Source organism: Pristiophorus japonicus, chromosome 8 (assembly GCF_044704955.1).
Source record: "Pristiophorus japonicus isolate sPriJap1 chromosome 8, sPriJap1.hap1, whole genome shotgun sequence".
Taxonomy (NCBI): domain Eukaryota; kingdom Metazoa; phylum Chordata; class Chondrichthyes; family Pristiophoridae; genus Pristiophorus; species Pristiophorus japonicus.
This window is the reverse complement of record NC_091984.1, coordinates 49,027,365-49,046,859: the sequence shown is the minus strand read 5'-3', so window position 1 is coordinate 49,046,859 and position 19,495 is coordinate 49,027,365. Positions and strand designations below refer to the sequence as shown.

Here is a 19,495-nt window from a genome sequence, read left to right as displayed (position 1 = left end):
TTGTGGCACCGGAAGTAAGATATGTGATATAAGGAATTGTCCACAGCCGCAAGAATATCATTATAGTTTTTTATTATTCATTCTCAAGATATGAACCTCGCTGACATGGCCAGCATTTATTGCCTATCCTTAGTTGCCCTTCAGAAGATGCTGCTAGTGTGCCATCTTTTTGAATGGCTGCAGTCTATGTGGTGAACGTATTGCCACTATGCTGTTAGGGAGGGAGTTCCAGAGTTTTGACCTTGCAAATGGAGCTGAACACTGTGCAATCATCAGTGAACAGCCCCACTTCTGACCTTACAATGGAGGGAAGGTCATTAATGAAACAGTTAAAGATAGGTGGCCTGAGGACACTACCCTGAGGAACTCCTGTAGCAATGTCCTGGGACTGAGATGATTGGCCTCCAACAGCCATCTTCCATTGTGCCAGATATAATTCCAGCCACTGGAGAGTTTTCCCCTTGATCCCCATTAACTTCACTTTTACAAGGGCTCCTTGGCACCACACTCAGTCGAATGCTGCCTTGATGTGAACACCTCCACACCTCCGGAATTCAGCTCTTCTGTCCACGGTTGGGCCCCAAGCTCTGTAATTCGCTGCCTAAACCTCTCCGCCTCGCTACATCTCTCCTTTTCCTCCTTTTAAGACACTCGTTATAACTGTCATGTATGTACATGCTATTTGTAGAGGTCTGGAGCCAAGTGGATCTGTCGGAACCCATATTGGGCATTCGTGGGCAGGTTATTGGTGAGTTAGTGCCACGTGATAGCACTGTTGATGATTTACTGCTGATGATTGAGAGTAGGTTGATCGGACGATAATTGGCCAGGTTGGATTCGTCCTGCTTTTTGTGGACAAGACATAACTGAGCAATTTTCCACATTGCCAGCTAGAAGCCAGTGTTGTAGCTGTACTGGAACAGTTTGGCTTGATATGTGGCTAGTTCTGGAGCACAGGTGTTGGCTTAGATTAGATTGGAGTGATATGTTGGGTATTCTACTGGAAATGGGTTTACTGTGTGCAGTGAATGTGCTATGGTGTTATACTATTGTTGCATTGTTAAATAATGTGCTACACTACCAGGTTGCATTTATTTCCATTGCACACCAATATGTTTTGCCATCACGCTGCCCTTGTCATGTTCTGTTTGTACTTCAGTATGTTTTGCATTCTTTTTATTGTGGTGAGTCTTGGAATCGTTTAAACCAGATACTACATCTAGACTGGGTTTGCTGTGGAATTAAATCTGACCGTATTATGTAAATGAGGGAGATTTGCAGATGATCTAGATCAGTGGTTCTCAAACGTTTTTGGTTGAAGGACCCCTTTTCAAAGGGATTAGTAATTGCGGACCTCCATCTAAATTATAATACTATCTATAATAATAATAGTAAGTTTTTGTCTGTCCTTTGTCTGCCCTGGGGCGGGGCTGGGAGCACGTGGGATAGACTGAGTGACAGTTGCACCAACCAATGGACGATCAGGGTCCGCCTGGCCTCGCAACCAATCAGGGCGGGGAGCGATGGGCCTGCACCAATGAGGAGGTGACAGTGAATGCAGTGGGGCCAATAGGTACAGGCATGGAGTGGGGCCTCCTCGGGCATTGCTGTGGAGTCGAGAGGAGTGCGCGGCAGGTGTGAAAGAGAGGGAGCGGGAGAGCAGGAGGGAGAGAGAGATACGGAAAGGGTGAGAGGGAGAGGACAGAGAGACTGAGTGAGAGAGGGGTGGGAGGAGGACGCGGGTCTCTGCTAGTCTATTATAATAATACTCAGTTGTTGTCTGTCTTGAAATCTGCACTTGCACACTACCACCGTACACGCACAGTACCCCACAGTTGCAACTGCCGTACAGCGTGAGCCAGGCTTTCCTCCGCTCTGTGGGACGAGGCCTGGAGAAGATTGGATCGAGAGGGGTGAGAGAGATCAAAGGGAAAGACAGGGAAGAGATCCGGGAGGGAAAGAGAGAGTCGGGAGAGATTGGGGAGGGGGAGAGAGATCGGAAGGGGCGAGAGAGAGGCGGGAGAGATCAGGAGGGGGAGGAACAGAGGGGGGAGGGAGAGAGCGGGATCGAAGGAACGGGGTGGGGGAGGTGGGGGATAAAGAGTACGGAGAGCACAGTGGGGATGGCTGAAGAATGTGATCCAGGTGTAAAGGTGGGCAGCGGAGGGACGTGATTCAGATGGTAAAACTGGACAAAATCCGAAGTCACCACACTGTCACTGTTCACTTGATAACCCAGTAAACCTGTTAACAATCGCTGACCCACACACACATGCCCCATCTATGGTGGGTTTGGGAGCGGGGGGGAATAGGTCAGACACTTGGGTAGGTGCGGGGTGGGGGGGCAAGGGAGTAGGTCAGGAACTTGGGCGGGGGGATTTGTATTTATATTTCTAGGCCTGTTCTTACACATGGACAGCTTTATGTAGCTTTTTCCAGAGTGAGAAGTTTTGATTCTGTTAAAGTCTTTGGTGAAAGAATAACTAGAAATTCTGTATTTAAAGAAGTACAGTACTGTTGCAATAAAGATACAAACTTGACCGCAAATATTTTTCCGGTCTCTGCTAGTATAATATAAAGTGCTGCTTGTAAAGAGTGTTTTTATAATGCTCTTTTAAAAAAAAAAAACGGTATTTACTTACAGATATCAGTGAGATGGGTGTGCCTGCTTCTCGCTTCGGGTCTACCTGGTGGTCTTCATGTTGCTTTCTGTGTTCCTCCATGCGTGCTCCCCTCCTACGAGAGGCAGCCAACCCACTCTGTGCTACACATGTAGCAGCCATATTCTGCTCTGCCTCCCGCTTGCACCAAGCCCGACTTCTTTTCTCGGTCTGACAACACATGCAACAGTAAAACAGTTAAACGCAACAGTAGCAACGCCGCTGATGTTTGTCTGAGTGTGAGTGAATGAGCGCCGGCCGGAGGCGGGTTTGGTGCGAGCCGGAAGGCGGGAGCTAAGTGCGGCCACCACATGTCCTGTAAGGCCGGCCCTGTTCGGTACTTACATTATTTCGTGGTCCACCCCCCCTGAAAAGTCCCTACGGACCTCTGTTTGAGAATCACTGACCTAGATATTGTATATTTTTTTTAAAGAAAACGATTAAAATCGGAACAGGTTGGGGCTTGTCTGTAATGCTCCCTGATCAGTGGAGTTTCAACATTTAGTGCGTTGGTATTTGCTGTTCTGATAAACAAGGCTCAGATCCAAGTATTCAGTTGCTTCTATAGCCAGAACAGTTTCACAGTTGTCATATTTCTACCATTAATTGATGTGTGAAATTTTAAAAAGCCGGAAATCACACCGCAGTTAGGGAATCAAAGTTGGTTGGAGCATCGCAGTTTCTCTGCAGAACAAGCTGAGGAGCTCGTGGCACAAGAATGGAATACTGCACCACCGCTGGCAAGAGTTTGGAATTACAGCATGACAAGTTTTGAAATTTTCAACATAATTATAGATTAGCAGTTATCCTGTGGCGATGCTCTTATTGAGTAGGAGGATGTGTTTTTTCTCATGTAATGAGTAATATGAGTCTGCTGATTTACCATGATTGAATTCATTCAGTTGTTTCTTTTATAAACAGAATATTCTTTTTCTTATTTGTTCTCCGATGCAAATGGCTCTGACAAGGCCACGTTTATTTCCCACCCCTAATTGCTCTGAGGGGCTGATGGTGGGACTTCCACTTGAACCCCTGGAGTCCTTGTGGTAGTTGTTCCACAATGGTATTCGGTAGGGGATTCTGGCGTTCTGACCCAGCAATGATGAAGGATTGGCAATATGTGTTCTTCGGGATGATTTGTGCCTTGGAAAGGGTACCTGGAGGTGGTTGCGTTCCCATGACACTGCTGCTCTTGTCCTTCTTGGTGGTATAGGTCACAGGACCTGGAAGTGCTGTTGAAGTAAGCTTGTCGAGTTGCTGGCACAGTGCGCCGGTGGTGGAGACGGTGCTTATTGAGTCCAATGGCAGGGGTGAGGATCAAGCGGACTGCTCTGTCCTGGATGATGTTGAGTTTCTTGCGTGTTGTTGCAGCTGTATCCATCCAGGCGACTGATGAGTATTCCATCCTACTCCTGACTTGAGCCTTGTAGGTGGTGGAGAGATTTTGAGGAGTTAGGAAGTGAGCCACTCGCTGCAAAGTACTCAGCCTCTGCCCAACTCAGGTAGCCATGGTGTTGATATGAGTGGTACATTTAAGCATCTATTCTGTGGTGCTGATAGTGGAGGACTTGGCATTGGTGGTGCCATTGATGTTTAAGGCTACTGATTAACAGTTTCTGTGCAAATATGCACATACTTGAGGTGGTTGGGCCTTTTCTGGTTGGAGATGGTTATTGCCTGGCACTTGTGTGGCATAAATGTTACTTGAGAGATGATGTATTTGGGTTCAAATTCAATAATATTTGCATGGGAATTGTACATCAGTGGCCTAGATTTCTATTAAATGTTAGTTTAACTATATTAATTTTATTGTTTACCCTTTTTAAAGCCGAGGTTACAGAGGTTGTTGGAAGGGAAGCTGCTGCAGGGAAATATGTGTGACAGTTCCTGAGGAGTGAGGGTGGCTGTATGGGTTGGTAGTGTTGGGAAGGTGTTCCTGGGATCTGGAGGGGCATCATAGGATGTGGGAGCATAAGGAGGATGGGTGGGGAGCGGGGTGGTGGCAGTCCTGGAGAACTGGATGGGAGGATGTGATGTTTGGGACCATTGATAAAGAGATACCAGGGTCTAGCAGGAGTTGAAGGCCTGCGTTAGGGCATGTCGCTTTGGGGGCGGGGGGGTGGAGTTATGGTATGTGGGAGAGGGGGCTGAGTATGTGGGAGCAACAGAACAGGTCTTCTGGGTGCAGCATTGGGAGAGGGATGGACTTGGGAAGTGGCAACACTGAGATAGTGGTGGTGAGATGTGGGATTATAGATGGAGTGATCCTTGGGTGTTGGGAGCCAATGAGAGAGGGGTGTTGGGAGCCAATGAGAGAGGGTTTGACCTTGTGCTAAATGTTAGTGAAAACTGGAGGAAATTCTATCATGGTTTTCCTGCTTAGAACCTGTTCACCGGAGACTTTAGGTTGGGTTATGGTTCTGTGTTCCTTTGGTTCCTTTGCCAAGTTGCCATTCTTCATGTGTAAGGCTCGACAGTGAGTGCAAGCAGGCTTTTTAAATGAGGCTAACATGATTGAACCGTACCCAGAATCCCTGTGTGGGATAGCAGTCCAGAGGTTTGACCTGTGATTGAGTTGAAGCTGCCCCCCACCTCCCGCCCCTATCCGTTAGGCTGGGAACATTGAAGTCATTTACCATGCTTGTTGAGATTGGCCATTTCAGCACAGGCATTCCTGGTCTGTAAAGACACATTGTGATCTAATTAAAAGAAAAGGGGATGGAAGGCTGGAATCAATATTTGATGCCAGATAAAAAAAAATGAAAGCAGCAGCAAAAACAAACTCCAGAGTTTGAGAATGTTATTGTTGGTTACTGATCGGACATTCCGGAATTACTTTTGACTGGCCCGGACAGTGGGAGCTCACTAGCTCTCTGTTCCAGTGCGCTGGTGGCAATGTAATCAGTTTAGGTTTCATTGTGTCAGTTCCACTGAAGTGGAAGTGTGCCCAAGTTCATCATCTCTGGTGGTTACAGAAATCATTTTGGACAATACCTTCTGATCAGTTTAGATTTTTATTGTGTAATGTGCTCTCAAGCCCCTGGAATTCATACTGTGTGCATGCTGTAGGTGAACGGAACCTGAGCAAAAATACCCATGTGTCATCAAGAGCTCTATTTACTGTCTTTGTGTGGTTCCTGACAATTTAAAAACATGCTTTTTTTTCTTCTGGCATATTTAGATAAATGGGAGGGAGGAAGCCACCAACATTATATCTCGGCTTTTCCTGCTCGCGTGTCAATTTCATTAGGTTGTTTGATTCAGTCATTACTTGAATGACCAGGAGTTTTAGTTCATTTGCCTATAGACATTTCCAATATATATGGTTCCAGGACTGCAGTACGAAAAGCAAAGACCCATGACCTCTGTGAATCACCTTCTCAGTTGGTGCCAATGCTTCTATAAAGGGTCTTGCCACCAGAGGTAAATGGAGACCCACAGCAACTTGGGACACTCGCAGAACAACGAGCCTCCATTGCCATTTGATCTCCAAAGGTTGTTAGCTCTATACTTTGACAGTGCCATTGGTGGCTGCAGAACTTTGTATCTGCTATTGATGGCACACTTAATGTAGAAACGTCACCTGTTTCCCATGGATGGGGAAAGTAGGAGAAAGAAACATAAGGGAAAAGAGAGGCATGAACAGACAATCTATAAATTCACTGCTTTTATAGAAATGTGCTGTTTTTTATTATATTATGGGATAGTATACCGAACCGCAAATTTCCTGAAGGTTGTACTTAATTTTCCTAACTAGTAGTGGGAAGAGGAGACTTTAAATGGTAAGTGGTTTTGTTGTATGTGAAATATGAGATTGTCAACTTAAGAAAAATTATCCAGAAAACCTCTCATTCATTAAGGATTTCAGAATATGTCAAGAGGGGGTTGATTATTGTAAGAAATGTTCTGTTATTTACTTAAAATATTCATAAACATATTGGGCCGAAATTTAGTACCGCTGGAAAGCTGGTGCTCCCCCTACCTTTTTGTGGTCATTTGCCAAAATGTATTCATGGCTGGGCCCCCCATATTCAGCTCCAAAAGTGAATAAATGGGTTCCAGTGTAAATGAACCCTTCCAAAGTGGATTTTTCAGCTGTGTGGCTGTCTTCATTTGAGTGTTATCACCACTCAGAAATTCAGCATGCAGGTAAGGGTTTCTAATGAGCCAGCTGCTAAAGGCCAGGGTTTGCAGCAAGGCCCTGAGGGGTGAAGGAGGTTGGAAGGATGGCTGGTGTAAGAGGTGCAAGGAGAGCCAACAGATTGATTGATATAGAGCTGGAGACCCTGATGGACGGTGTGGCGGACAGAAGAAGAATACTGTTTCCTGATGTGGGGAGACCTGGCAGACCACTAGTACATAATGCATGGAGGGAGATTGCTGGGGAGGTGTCAGGCACCTCCATATATGTGAGGACTCACCCTCCCAGGAGAGTGCTGGCCAGTCGGCACCTGGCCCTTCCAGGGTGGCAATTGGTCGACGCCTCGTAGCTCTGGGGCGACGGGGATCCTTCTCCTCCTCCTCCTCCTCCTCCTCCTCCGGTGGTACTGCTGGCTCGACCTCCAGCGGCTGACCTGTCACGATGGCCAGGTTGTGCAGCATACAGCAGACCACGACGATGATGGAGACCCATCAAGGGGAGTACTGCAAGGTGCTACCAGAGCGGTCCAGGCACCGGAATCTCTGCTAAAGGAAGCCTATGCACTGCTCGATGATGCACCTGGTGGCACAATGAGCATCATTGTATGCATGCTCTGGCGCTGTCCTGGGGTTCCGCAGTGGAGCGACAGCCAAGTATACAGGGGATATCCCTTGTCCCCAAGCAGCCAACCACAATCCTGATTCGGGCGGGTGAAAACGGCGGGCACACTGGTCTGGCGCAGAATGAACGCATCATGGTTGCTGCCTCCCTTGCCCGCTGCCTGTCTGCACGGTGCTGACGGCGACACCTTCTCCTGCGTGCCGCCCTGCTTCTGACCAGGTGTACCAGGTGTCACCCTTCCAACACTCCTCCCATCCTCAGGGTGAACCCTGCCAAGCAGGTCTCTGCAGCCCACAGGACTCCACAAAAGAATCAGACCTGAAAGTTGTACAAAAGTACAGGGGTATGTGCAAACCTCCGAGCAGCACTCAGCAGGTTTAATGAAGCCAAAACAATTAATAAACTATTAAAAGATAAATACAGTGGATGCTGTAATCTTAAATAAAAATACTAAAATTAATAAAACTATTTCCCTCCCAAAGCGGGGGGGACACTTCAGCGGTGTCCCGTTCGAGCACCGACTCGAATACCTCGTGGGGGCACTGCTGGGAAAAGACTTACATTTTCAGCAGCCTGCACACTGCAGAGCTCTCCACTGGAATGTCTCCTTTACAGCGCCTTCACCGTGCCGTTCCTGGCAGAACTGCGCACCGCTCAAATACCGCCCCCCAAGCTGACTATGGCTCAGGGAGGGAAAATCATCCCACCACGGCGGCCGATCGATTTTTTTCTGTCGTCTGCCCAAACTCCGCGGGCACATTGAATTTCAGCCCCATTGGGACTTATATTCAAAAACAATAAATTCTTGTCATTTTAAGAGTACCTTAGTGTATAAAGTTAAATTGATGTCAGTTTGGCTCAGTCGTAGCACTGTCCTCTGAGTCAGAAGGTTGAGGGTTCAAATCCCAGTCTAGCACTTGAGCGCTTAAACTCGGTTGCCCCTTTAGTGCACTGCTGAGGGAGTGCTGCATTGTCAGAAATTACTATCTTTGAGATGAGATATTAAATCAAGTCTGCCTGTTTAGAATCATGTAACATAACCCATGATACTTTTTAAAGAAGAACAGGGAGTTCTCCTGGTGCGTGGGCAACATCCCTCAACCAGCACCACCAAAACAGGTTGGCTGGTCATTCATCTGACAGCCAGCACAGATTTGCTGAAGGCAAATCGTGTCTGACAACATTGGTTTGAGTTTTTTGATGAAGTAATGTGGTCGATGTTGTGTATATGGAATTTCAAAAAGCTTTTGATAAAGAATCTCCAAATTGAAGCCCATGAGATTCAAAGGGCAATGGTAGTGTGGATACAATATTAGCTAAGAAACAGAAAGCAGGGTTGTTTTTCAGACTGGAGGAAGGTGTACAGAGGTGTCCCCCAGGGTTAGGACTGCTGCTCTTTTGATGTATATTAATGACCAGGGCATCATTTTAAAGCTTGCAGATGACACAAAACTTGGAAATGTAGTAAACAGTGAGGAGGATAGTAACTGACTTCAGAAGGACATGGGCAGACCCATGAGAGATGAAATTTAAGGTAGAGAAGTATGAAGTGATGCATTTTGGAAGAAAGAATGAGGAGAGGCAATATGAACTAAATGGTACAATTTTGAAGGGGGTGCCGGAACAGAGAGACATGGGGTGTGCATACACAAATCATTACAAGTTGATAAAGCTGTTAAAAAAGAATACTGGGCTTTATAAATTGAGACACTGTGTATAAAAGCAAAGATGATGTGCCAAATCTTTATAAATCACTGGTTAGGCCTCAGCTGGAGTATTGTGTCCAATTCTGGGCACCACAACTTAGGAAGGATGCCCAGGCCTTGGAGAGAGTAAAGAGATTTAATAGAATAATACCAGGGATGAGGAACTTCAGTTATGTGGAGAGACTGGAAAAGCTGGGATTGTTCTCCTCAGAGCAGAGAAGGTTAAGGGGAGATTTAATAGAGGTGTTCAAAATTATGATGGATTTAGATAGAGTAAGGAGAAACTGTTTTCCTTGGCAGAAGGGCCTATAACCAGAGGACATTGGTTTAAGGTGACTGACAAAAGATTCAGAGGGGAGATGTGAGAATTTGTTTACGCAGCAAGTTGTTCTGATCTGGAATGCACTACCTGAAAGGATGGTGGAAGCACATTCAATAGTAACTTTCAAAAGGGAATTGGATATATACGTGAAAAGGAAAAATGTGAAAGGCTATGGGGAAAGAGCAGGGCGGGTTGGATGAGTTAAATAGTTCTTTCAAAGGGATCAGTATAGACATGATGGGCCGAATGGCCTCCTTCTGTACTATAGGAGTCCACAATCTCATTACAGTTTGTAGAACCTTATTTGGTGGAAATTGACTACCATGTTTGCCTACAAAACAACAGTAACTACATTCAAAAGTAATTATTTGGTTGTGAAGCGCTTTGAAATGTCCTGAGTTCGTGAACAGTGTGAATGAAATGCAAGTTCATGCTTTGGATCATACACGCCAACCTAGGGAACTAACAAAAGCTAATCTACTGCTTCAGAAAAGCCAACACATCCCTGAAAAAAGCTGGTAACTCAAGATCGGCCCTGATTATCATAGACTTTATAACTCAAGCTGCAGGTATACTCGACATTCTGTGGGAAGGCATACAGTCCATAAGGGGAAAAACATAAGCAAAAGAAAGGATGAAGGAGGCAAATTTAAACAAAAATGATGTGTATTTCCAGAGTTCTGTGAGCAAGCTACCCTGGAAGAAATTTTTTATTTTTACATTAAACTAGCAAATCCTGGTGAATTTTAAGCCATTTTATTCTTCAGAATCAATAGATTTTTAATCTTCAAAAAAAGGAAACAAAAATGACATTTGAACTTTCAACAGAACAACCCGACTATCACTTGCCAAAAGTTACATCAGCAACTCCCAGTTCAGAGGGGTAGGATTTCTGTGAGGCATAATGATGGGTGTGTGAAACTTTTGTATTTTGATTGCTTGAAATGTGCACCAATATTTTGATCTTGGAAGCTTGTGTTGTGTCTGAGTGTCTCTTGAGCGATATGACATGAATGTAAAGTGCGAGTGGTTACAGTTGCCAGTGGTTGTGGTGGGAGTAATTTAAGGTGAAGAATTAATAATACTATGTATGTGGTGTATTGACTTGAGCACAATTTATTTTTTTGCATATTGGTACTAATATGCTAACTAAACCAAGTGACAATAGTGATGCTTGCACACATCTACGAACAGCTGGTTCAAGGACTACATTCATTGAGGCTTGTGAGCAGGTCATCTGCAAAGGAGGAGGAGGAGAGAGGGTGTCTTTCTCTGGGGAAATAATAAGAAGGAACACACAGATTATTTTCCGAAACAAAAAAGTATTGGGTGCTTGTTGGTGGACAGCAGCAGAATGACAAACTGCACAGCGTTTTAGTGTCCTATGCTTTGTTTGGTGTGAAAACAGTAGATTCTTCACAATGCAGTCATTGGAATTCATGTTTTGTTCCAGAAGAGAAACATCAAAACAAAACTGTGAAATGTAGTCTGAATTCTACAGTCTCAGCAGATTCATAGTAACCAATGAAGCCTTCTTTGTGGAATATAAACAGGGTAATTTAGCATGATTGTGTATGCCGAAATGCTGTCAGTTTGATTTGAGCATTCCCTTGCATTGGATTGGAGCAGCTGCATTTCAAAAACACACATTATGTTTGTATAGTAATCCCATTAAAGCCGCAATGACCTACAATAATTTCAAAGATATATAGCTGTAGAGGTTCATATAAGAGGGCAGAGTGCTGCAAAAAAAAAATCAAGTTAATCTGCAGTCTCTGGTTAAGTTCAAAGGTTGTAGGGTAAAAACAGCAAGTCATGCAAGTTATTTTTTTAATTATTTGGCTGAGAGAGTGACAGATGGGTGACCTGTTTCCAGGCGTATATTAGTCATCAAAGCTTTTTCTTCCTCATCCCCAAGTAGACTGAGAATAGGAACTGAAGTGCAGGGAAATGTGATGCATGCTATCAGTCCATGGTGGTAGACCACCACGGCAGATCACAACATTCTCTTAAATCAAGTGAAAAATCCCAGTGGTGCAGTGTGGAATGCTCTCATTCTCTGGACTCAAACTCATCAAGTGAACTGAAAGGTCTGCATTACAACAGACCAAAGGGGAAATTGCACCCGGTACTTTTCCATGCTCAGGTGATTTAATATGTTCAGATACATGCAGGTGAGCCCCTGGTCCATTTTGCAACCTGGCATCAGAAGCTCGCCAAGGATGGGGAATGAGAAATTTCTTGCCAAGAGGTAAGTGCCTTTATACACACCTCCTGGATCCAGCGACCCTGCCTAACCCACCTGCTGTCATTGGAGCCCCCCCTCCCCCGTGCTGTTCCTGGGCCCCTAATGATCACACGGCCCCCCCCAAGCTTCTTCCATGATAGTAAGGGGAAAAAGTCACTGGTGGGCGTAGTTTATAGGCCCCCAAATAATAACTTCACGGTGGGGCAGACAATAATCAAGGGAATAGTGGAGGCATGTGAAAAAGGAACGGCAGTAATCATGGGGGATTTTAACCTACATATCGATTGGTCAAATCAAATCGCACGGGGTAGCCTTGAGGAGGAATTCATAGAATGCATATGGGATTGTTTCTTAGAACAGTATGTTACAGAACCTACAAGGGAGCAAGCTATCTTAGATCTGGTCCTGTGTAATGAGACAGGAATAATAAACGATCTCCTAGTAAAAGATCCTCTCGGAATGAGTGATCACAGTATGGTTGAATTTGTAATACAGATTGAGGGTGAGGAAGTAGTGTCTCAAATGAGCGTACTATGCTTAAACAAAGAGGACTACAGTGGGATGAGGGCAGAGCTGGCTAAAGTAGACTGGGAACACAGACTAAACGGTGGCACAATTGAGGAACAGTGGGGGACTTTTAAGGAGCTCTTTCATAGTGCTCAACAAAAATATATTACAGTGAAAAAGAAGGGCGGTAAGAGAAGGGATAACTAGCCGTGGATCACCAAGGAAATAAAGGAGAGTATCAAATTAAAAACCAATGCGTATAAGGTGGCCAAGGTTAGTGGGAAACTAGAAGATTGGGAAAATTTTAAACGACAGCGAAGAATGACTAAGAAAGCAATAAAGAAAGGAAAGATAGATTACGAAAGTAAACTTGCGCAAAACATAAAAACAGATAGTAAAAGCTTTTACCGATATATAAAACGGAAAAGAGTGACTAAAATAAATGTTGGTCCCTTCGAAGATGAGAATGTGGATTTAATAATGGGAAATGTGGAAATGGCTGAGACCTTAAACAATTATTTTGCTTCGGTCTTCACAGTGGAAGACACAAAAACCATGCCAAAAATTGCTGGTCACGGGAATGTGGGAAGGGAGGACCTTGAGACAATTACTATCACTAGGGGGGTAGTGCTGGACAGGCTAATGGGACTCAAGGTAGACAAGTCCCCTGGTCCTGATGAAATGCATCCCAGGGTATTAAAAGAGATGGCGGAAGTTATAGCGATACATTCGTTATAATCTACCAAAATTATCTGGACTCTGGGGAGGTACCAGCGGATTGGAAAGCAGCTAATGTAACGCCTCTGTTTAAAAAAGGGGGCAGACAAAAGGCAGGTAACTATAGGCCGGTTAGTTTAACATCTATAGTGGGGAAAATGCTTGAAGCTATCATTAAGGAAGAAATAGCGGGACATCTAGAGAGGAATAGTGCAATCAAGCAAACGCAACATGAATTCATGAAGGGGAAATCATGTTTAACTAATTTACTGGAATTCTTTGAGGATATAACAAGCATGGTGGATAGAGGTGTACCGATGGATGTGGTGTATTTAGATTTCCAAAAGGCATTCGATAAGGTGCCACACAAAAGGTTACTGCAGAAGATAAAGGTACGTGGAGTCAGAGGAAATGTATTAGCATGGATCGAGAATTGGCTGGCTAACAGAAAGCAGAGAGTCGGGATAAATGGGTCCTTTTCGGTTGGAAATCGGTGGTTAGTGGTGTGCCACAGGGATCGGTGCTGGGACTACAACTGTTTACAATATACATAGATGACCTGGAAGAGAGGACAGAGTGTAATGTAACAAAATTTGCAGATGACACAAAGATTAGTGGGAAAGCGGGTTGTGTAGAGGACACAGAGAGGCTGCAAAGAGATTTAGATAGGTTAAGCGAATGGGCAAAGATTTGGCAGATGGAATACAATGTCGGAAAATGTGAGGTCATCCACCTTGGGAAAAAAAAACAGTAAAAGGGAATATTATTTGAATGGGGAGAAATTACAACATGCTGCGGTGCAGAGGGACCTGGGGGTCCTTGTGCATGAAACTCTTTTTGGAGTTCACCTGCAAAACATAAAACATTAAACGGTGCCACCCGACCTGGGTGACACTCCAGACATTTACAAGGCCCTTTTTTTCCCCCCCCTTTTTTTTTGTGTTTTTCTTTTTTTGGTTTTTTTTTTGGGCACTAAAATCACAATTTTCCCCAGTGCCCCCTATAAAAGGGAAGGGGGACACTAAAAGCACCGGCAATTAAAACAAATTAAACTTAAAAACGTAAAATCAAATTAAAATTTGGTTGCCGGGCGTGATGATGCACTCCAGTCCCTCCGGTGCCCACCTCTCGCGGAAGGCCGCGAGCGTACCGGTGGACACCGCGTGCTCCATCTCCAAGGACACCCTGGACCGGATGTAAGAGCGGAAGAGAGGCAGGCAGTCAGGTTGAACGACCCCCTCGACCGCCCGCTGCCTGGACCGGCTGATGGCACCCTTGGCCGTGCCCAGGAGCAGTCCTACGAGGAGGCCTTCGGACCTACCCGCTCCCCTCCGCACAGGGTGCCCAAAGATCAGGAGAGTGGGACTGAAGTGCAGCCAGAATTTCAGGAGCAGCCCCTTCAAATAATGGTACAGGGGCTGCAACCTCGTGCACTCAATAAAAACATGGAACACGGACTCCTCCAGACCGCAGAAATTGCAGGCGGCCTGGGAGTCCGTGAACCGGCTTAAAAATTTGTTGCACGGCACTGCTCCGTGCACCACCCTCCAGGCCAAGTCCCCGATGAATAGTGGGAGGACCCCCGCGTAGAGTGCCCTCCATCGGGGACCCCCGCCTCCTCCGGACGGCAAGATGGTACGCCATGGCGTGTCCAGACGGCCGGCGAGGATGGCAAAGTTGAGGGTGTGCAGGAGCAGCCCGTACAGGAAACCCCTCCGCGCGGAACTGAAAGGCACGGAGGGGATTTCCCCGAGGCGGCTCAAGTTGTGAGGTGCCGGCCCCCGAGGGAGGTTCCGGGGTTTGGCGCCGATGAGGAATTCCGTCCGGACGGGGGTCAGTTCGGACGGGATCTCCCCACGTGCTTGAGCCTCCTCGATGCACCTAACGGAGTCAGGTCCTTGTGCATGAATCCCAAAAAGTTAGTTTGCAGGTGCAGCAGGTAATCAGGAAGGCAAATGGAATGTTGGCCTTCATTGCGAGATGGATGGAGTACAAAAGCAGGGAGGTCCTGCTGCAACTGTACACGGTATTGGTGAGGCCGCACCTGGAGTACTGCGTGCAGTTTTGGTCACCTTACTTAAGGAAGGATATACTAGCTTTGGAGGGGGTACAGAGACGATTCAGTAGGCTGATTCCGGAGATGAGGGGGTTACCCTATGATGATAATTTGAGTAGACTGGGGCTTTACTCGTTGGAGTTCAGAAGGATGAGGGGTGATCTTATACAAACATTTAAAATAATGAAAGGGATAGACAAGATAGAGGCAGAGAGGTTGTTTCCACTAGTCGGGGAGACCAGAACTAGGGGGCACAGCCTCAAAATACGGGGGAGCCAATTTAAAACTGAGTTGAGAAGGAATTTCTTCTCCCAGAGTGTTGTGAATCTGTGGAATTCTCTGCCCAGGGAAGCAGTTGAGGCTAGCTCATTGAATGTATTCAAATCACAGATAGATAGATTTTTAACCAATAAGGGAATTAAGGGTTATGGAGAGCGGGCGGGTAAGTGGAGCTGAGTCCACGGCCAGATCAGCCATGATCTTGTTGAGTGACGGAGCAGGCTCGATAGTCTATATGGCCTACTACTGTTCCTAATTCTTATGTTCTTATGTATGTTCACTCCCACTCCTCCAGCCCCACCCATCAGCCGATCCGGCCATCGATCGGTCCCGATCTAACCCCCCATGCTCCTCTGACCACCCCAAAACCCGGCTCCTACATGATCCCTCCCTCCTCTCTGCGGCCTAGTGCCACAGGCCTACCTGCCGCCAGCCAGCCTCTCAATGTGGCTGGCTGCGGGTGTAAAACAGAGGTTTCCCATGCAAATCAGGACCTGCCGTTCTCCAGGGTATCCCCACCGCTTTTGAGCCCCCATCCCGACTCCCAACCCGCGTCCTGATTAAAATTCAGGCCATTAGGTGGCAAAACCATGGTGTATAAATCATGTGTGGGGGCCGGAAATGGAGTCTGTGGTCAAAAGGTGGAGCAATGCAGCACCTAAATTCCCTTTTCTGATAGGTGGTAAGGTGGATGTGTTTACAGCATTCCAGTGTGGCTGGTAGCAGGTGGCAAGGCTGATCGTAGTCTGCATTAACTACGGGCCCTGAAAACGGATGTGAAAGATGACAAGCCTCAAGAAAGCTGCCAGGATAAGACCACCCAGTGGTACCATTTTACAGATGCATCGCCAAGATGTGTATGGCGCTGTTACTGGGCAACCTGATGCCTGTTAACGTCTGCCCCACCTGCACTTTGAGAAATGCAGCAGCATAGTGATATTAGGCAGCCGTGTTATGCTCCTGATGCCATTTAGTGGCAAAGGTGGTAAAATAGGGGGAAATACAATAGCAAAATACTGTGGATGCTGGAATCCGAAACAGAAACAGAAAATGCTGAAAACACTCAGCAGGCCAGACAGCATCTGTGGAGAGAGTAACGGTTAACGTGTCAGGTCTGAGACCCTTCAAGGCTGAACTGTTTCTCTCAGGTAAAATAGGTGGTTGTGCTATTTGTTCATATATCTGTGGGCAGCACGTTGGCTAATAGTGTAGATGACCCTATATTAGACTGAAGGAGGCAGAGGCAAGAAAATTGAGTGTGCCTGTAATCTTCATTACTACAGATCGTGCTATCCTATGGTGCGGGTTGGCTGCAGATGCCCTTGCAGCTGATATAATAGATCTGCAAATTGCTTCATGCTGATCTGGACCCTGTAGAGCTAGTTCTCCAAGGAAATTGCCATGAAGAGTTCTGCTTGGGCATGCAGATATGGATGGTGCTTATTGTGATGAATTCAGGCATTCCAGCTCTGCTGCCTAGTGATATGTCTGGTATGCCTTCTTTCATCTAGTGACACTTAAGACATGAACAACTGTGATGGGGTTGCACTCCACTGCATTAAGGTAACATTGACTTGCCAACAGGCAGTGCACTTAGCGTAGCTTTCAGTTAACTGCTGCGATGCACTGAGGTGGAGTGAACATTGGTACTGTGGGAGACACTTTGCAGAGCCCATCTACTTTAAGGATCTTCCTGTTCTGCAGAACTCTTGGAAAGAATTTCTGTACACCCAGTTCCTCATTGATATTGGTAAGTGATTCTGCTGCTTCTCATTACACAAGCATGCAATCCATGCTCTCGTTTGGAAAACCCTGGAAAATACATTAAACATTAGCTGGGGGAAAAATGCATTAGTACTCTAAATATTAACTCAAACATAAATTATTAAATTTAATGTACAAGTTAATGTGCAAAATTCAAAAATATATACATTGCTACTGCAAACATTAGCCCAAATGTCAGAAATGTGAAATGAGGCCTGCTGAAGTCCTTCATTAATATGCTGGATGCATAGTTAGGCTTCAGCTCATTCTGAGAGGAAGTGAGAATTGCAGACATACAGCCCATAATGAAATTACGGTAGGGTGCAGTGGAATCCCGGCAGATGTACTTGTTGCCAAATTTCCCAGTTCCTGCTCACCTGAATCGTGCCGGCAGTTCCAATAATGCCGGGAGGAACCTTATTGCTTATGTCATGTGCCGATCTTACACCTCTGATACAAACCATGCTAGTTAATTTTAAATTGGTGGGTTGTGGGAGGCAGCTATAGTTCATTGATCATGAGCAGAATGTTTTTAGATTCCACTGTCGCTCTGATAGGCGACCAGCCTTACCTTATTTTGCCAGTATTTACCAGTTGCACCTTCTTGCACCTGCATGTTTTCCTTTCTTGTTAAGCCATCAGTGTATATTGAAGATTGGTCACAGAGTGACTCCGAGGAAGAGGTAGTGTCAGTAAACAGAGAGAATAAAGGTGCCAGAAATATACCCAAGATCTGTGCAACTTGAAAAAGAGGAAGGGTAATCCTGGAGGCACCATGGCACCAGATCCCCTGTTGACTCATTTCCCACATGGGTGATCAGTAGTTTGGGCTGCATTTTCTGTACTACAGTATGTGTAAATCTGCAACTCACACGGTTAAGGATGGTAATATTCCCCCATGCCACTTTTACCAGTAATACCAACACTCAATATTTGGTTGCTTATATTCTATGTATGTCCGTCTCTCTCGGTCAATTATCAGTCTCGGAATGTTGAGTAGAAAATAAAACATATTTGCTTATCCAGTTTTGACTATTTTCAAACCTGATTTCTGAGGTTTCCCGTAGGAGTCTTGCTTTCCTCAGCAACCCTGGGAACTTTCCCAAAATAATTAAAATTGGTGGTTTCTTGCAAAATATTAAATATTGTTATCATAAAATTCCAGCTTTATAGGAAGGTTTAATAAAAGAATGTTCTTCGTTATTGGATTTCAACCACTTTTGTCCCTTATTAGCGCAAAGGCGCTGATTCATAGGGTCCAACTCTACCTGCTCCAGCAACACTCCTGTACCTCACTCAAGTGATTATTTGTGTGTCATCTGTGACAGTGAGTGCCAGCCTGCTACTCAGCACTGCGTGCCACCACAGCTGACTTGGGTCCTGTTCTCCCTTGATATCCATGAGTGCACTTTCCACCCAGGGTCCCTGCATAACATTCAGGAGTGAATTCTGGCTGAAATTTTTTTTCTCCTCCTTAACCCGGAGGCACAGTGACCAATTGTGGTGTAATTCACTCCTAAACCTCTTCGCTTCTCTACCCCTCTCTCCTCCTTTAAGTCGTTCCTAAAAACCTACCTCACCTTTCCTAATTTCTCCATGTTTGGCTCGGTATCAAATTTGATCTGATCACGCTCCTATGAAGTGCCTTGGGACATTTTACTATGTTAAAAATGCTATATAAATGTAAGTTGTTGTTATTACTACAGCTTCGATTGATTAGCCAACTTTGATCCTCAAAGCATCAGGGGAGCTTTATGATCACTTTTAGATATTTTGCAACATGTAAAATACAGTAAGTATCCATTTTGAAGTGCTGAACCTGGTAGTTTTTTGCTGTTTACCTGCTTTCTGTTTTGTTCAGGCGCCCCTGATCCAACAGCAGGTGCCAGCATTGATGATGAGAACTGCTGGCATCTGGACGAGGAGCAAGTTCGAGAGCAAGTCAAGCAGTTCCTATCACAGGGAGGATACTACGGGTCTGGCAAGCAGCTCAATTCTATGTTTGCTAAGGTGAGATTCTTTCAGTACAAAAGTTATTTTCCAGAAGCCAGGCTTCTGAGTAAAGCCACCAGTAACTGAAGAGCAGAAAGTCATGTATGAGCACCCCTGTCAGCAAGGTGTTTCAATTCTGTAATTCTTCGAAAGTTATGACTCCACCCTGCTTATGCTCAGAATTATGTTCAGTACAGTTGGACCAGTTTTTTTTAATACAATAATGAATTAGCTTGTTTTTTCAGATGGATCAAATAGTTCTTCTCGTTTCTGTTATCTATTTCAAATATAAGATTGTAGCAGTGAGAGACTTTGGGGCCGAAATTGCCTCTTTCTTTAAGAGCCAAGACCGCCTCAAAGAGGCAGCCATGGGTTGGTAAGGACTCTCTGCCGAGTCAGCACGGAGTCACCGACATTTGTGAAATTGCCCTACCTAGTTTTGCCTGCGGTGCTCGCCTGTGTTGTCGACTGGCAGCCACCCC

At 45.5% G+C, this 19,495-nt stretch overlaps 1 protein-coding gene across 2 annotated transcripts in view; it reads left to right on the top strand.

Annotated features, from left to right (window-relative positions):
* Window positions 1–19,495, top strand: part of zswim5 (zinc finger, SWIM-type containing 5) — a 316,910-nt gene that overhangs the window by 212,013 nt on the left and 85,402 nt on the right. For both annotated transcript variants that reach the window (XM_070886765.1, XM_070886764.1), the window contains exon 3: window positions 18,883–19,031. In XM_070886765.1, the coding sequence (XP_070742866.1) occupies window positions 18,883–19,031 (149 nt within the window). The remainder of the gene's footprint in view (window positions 1–18,882; window positions 19,032–19,495) is intronic.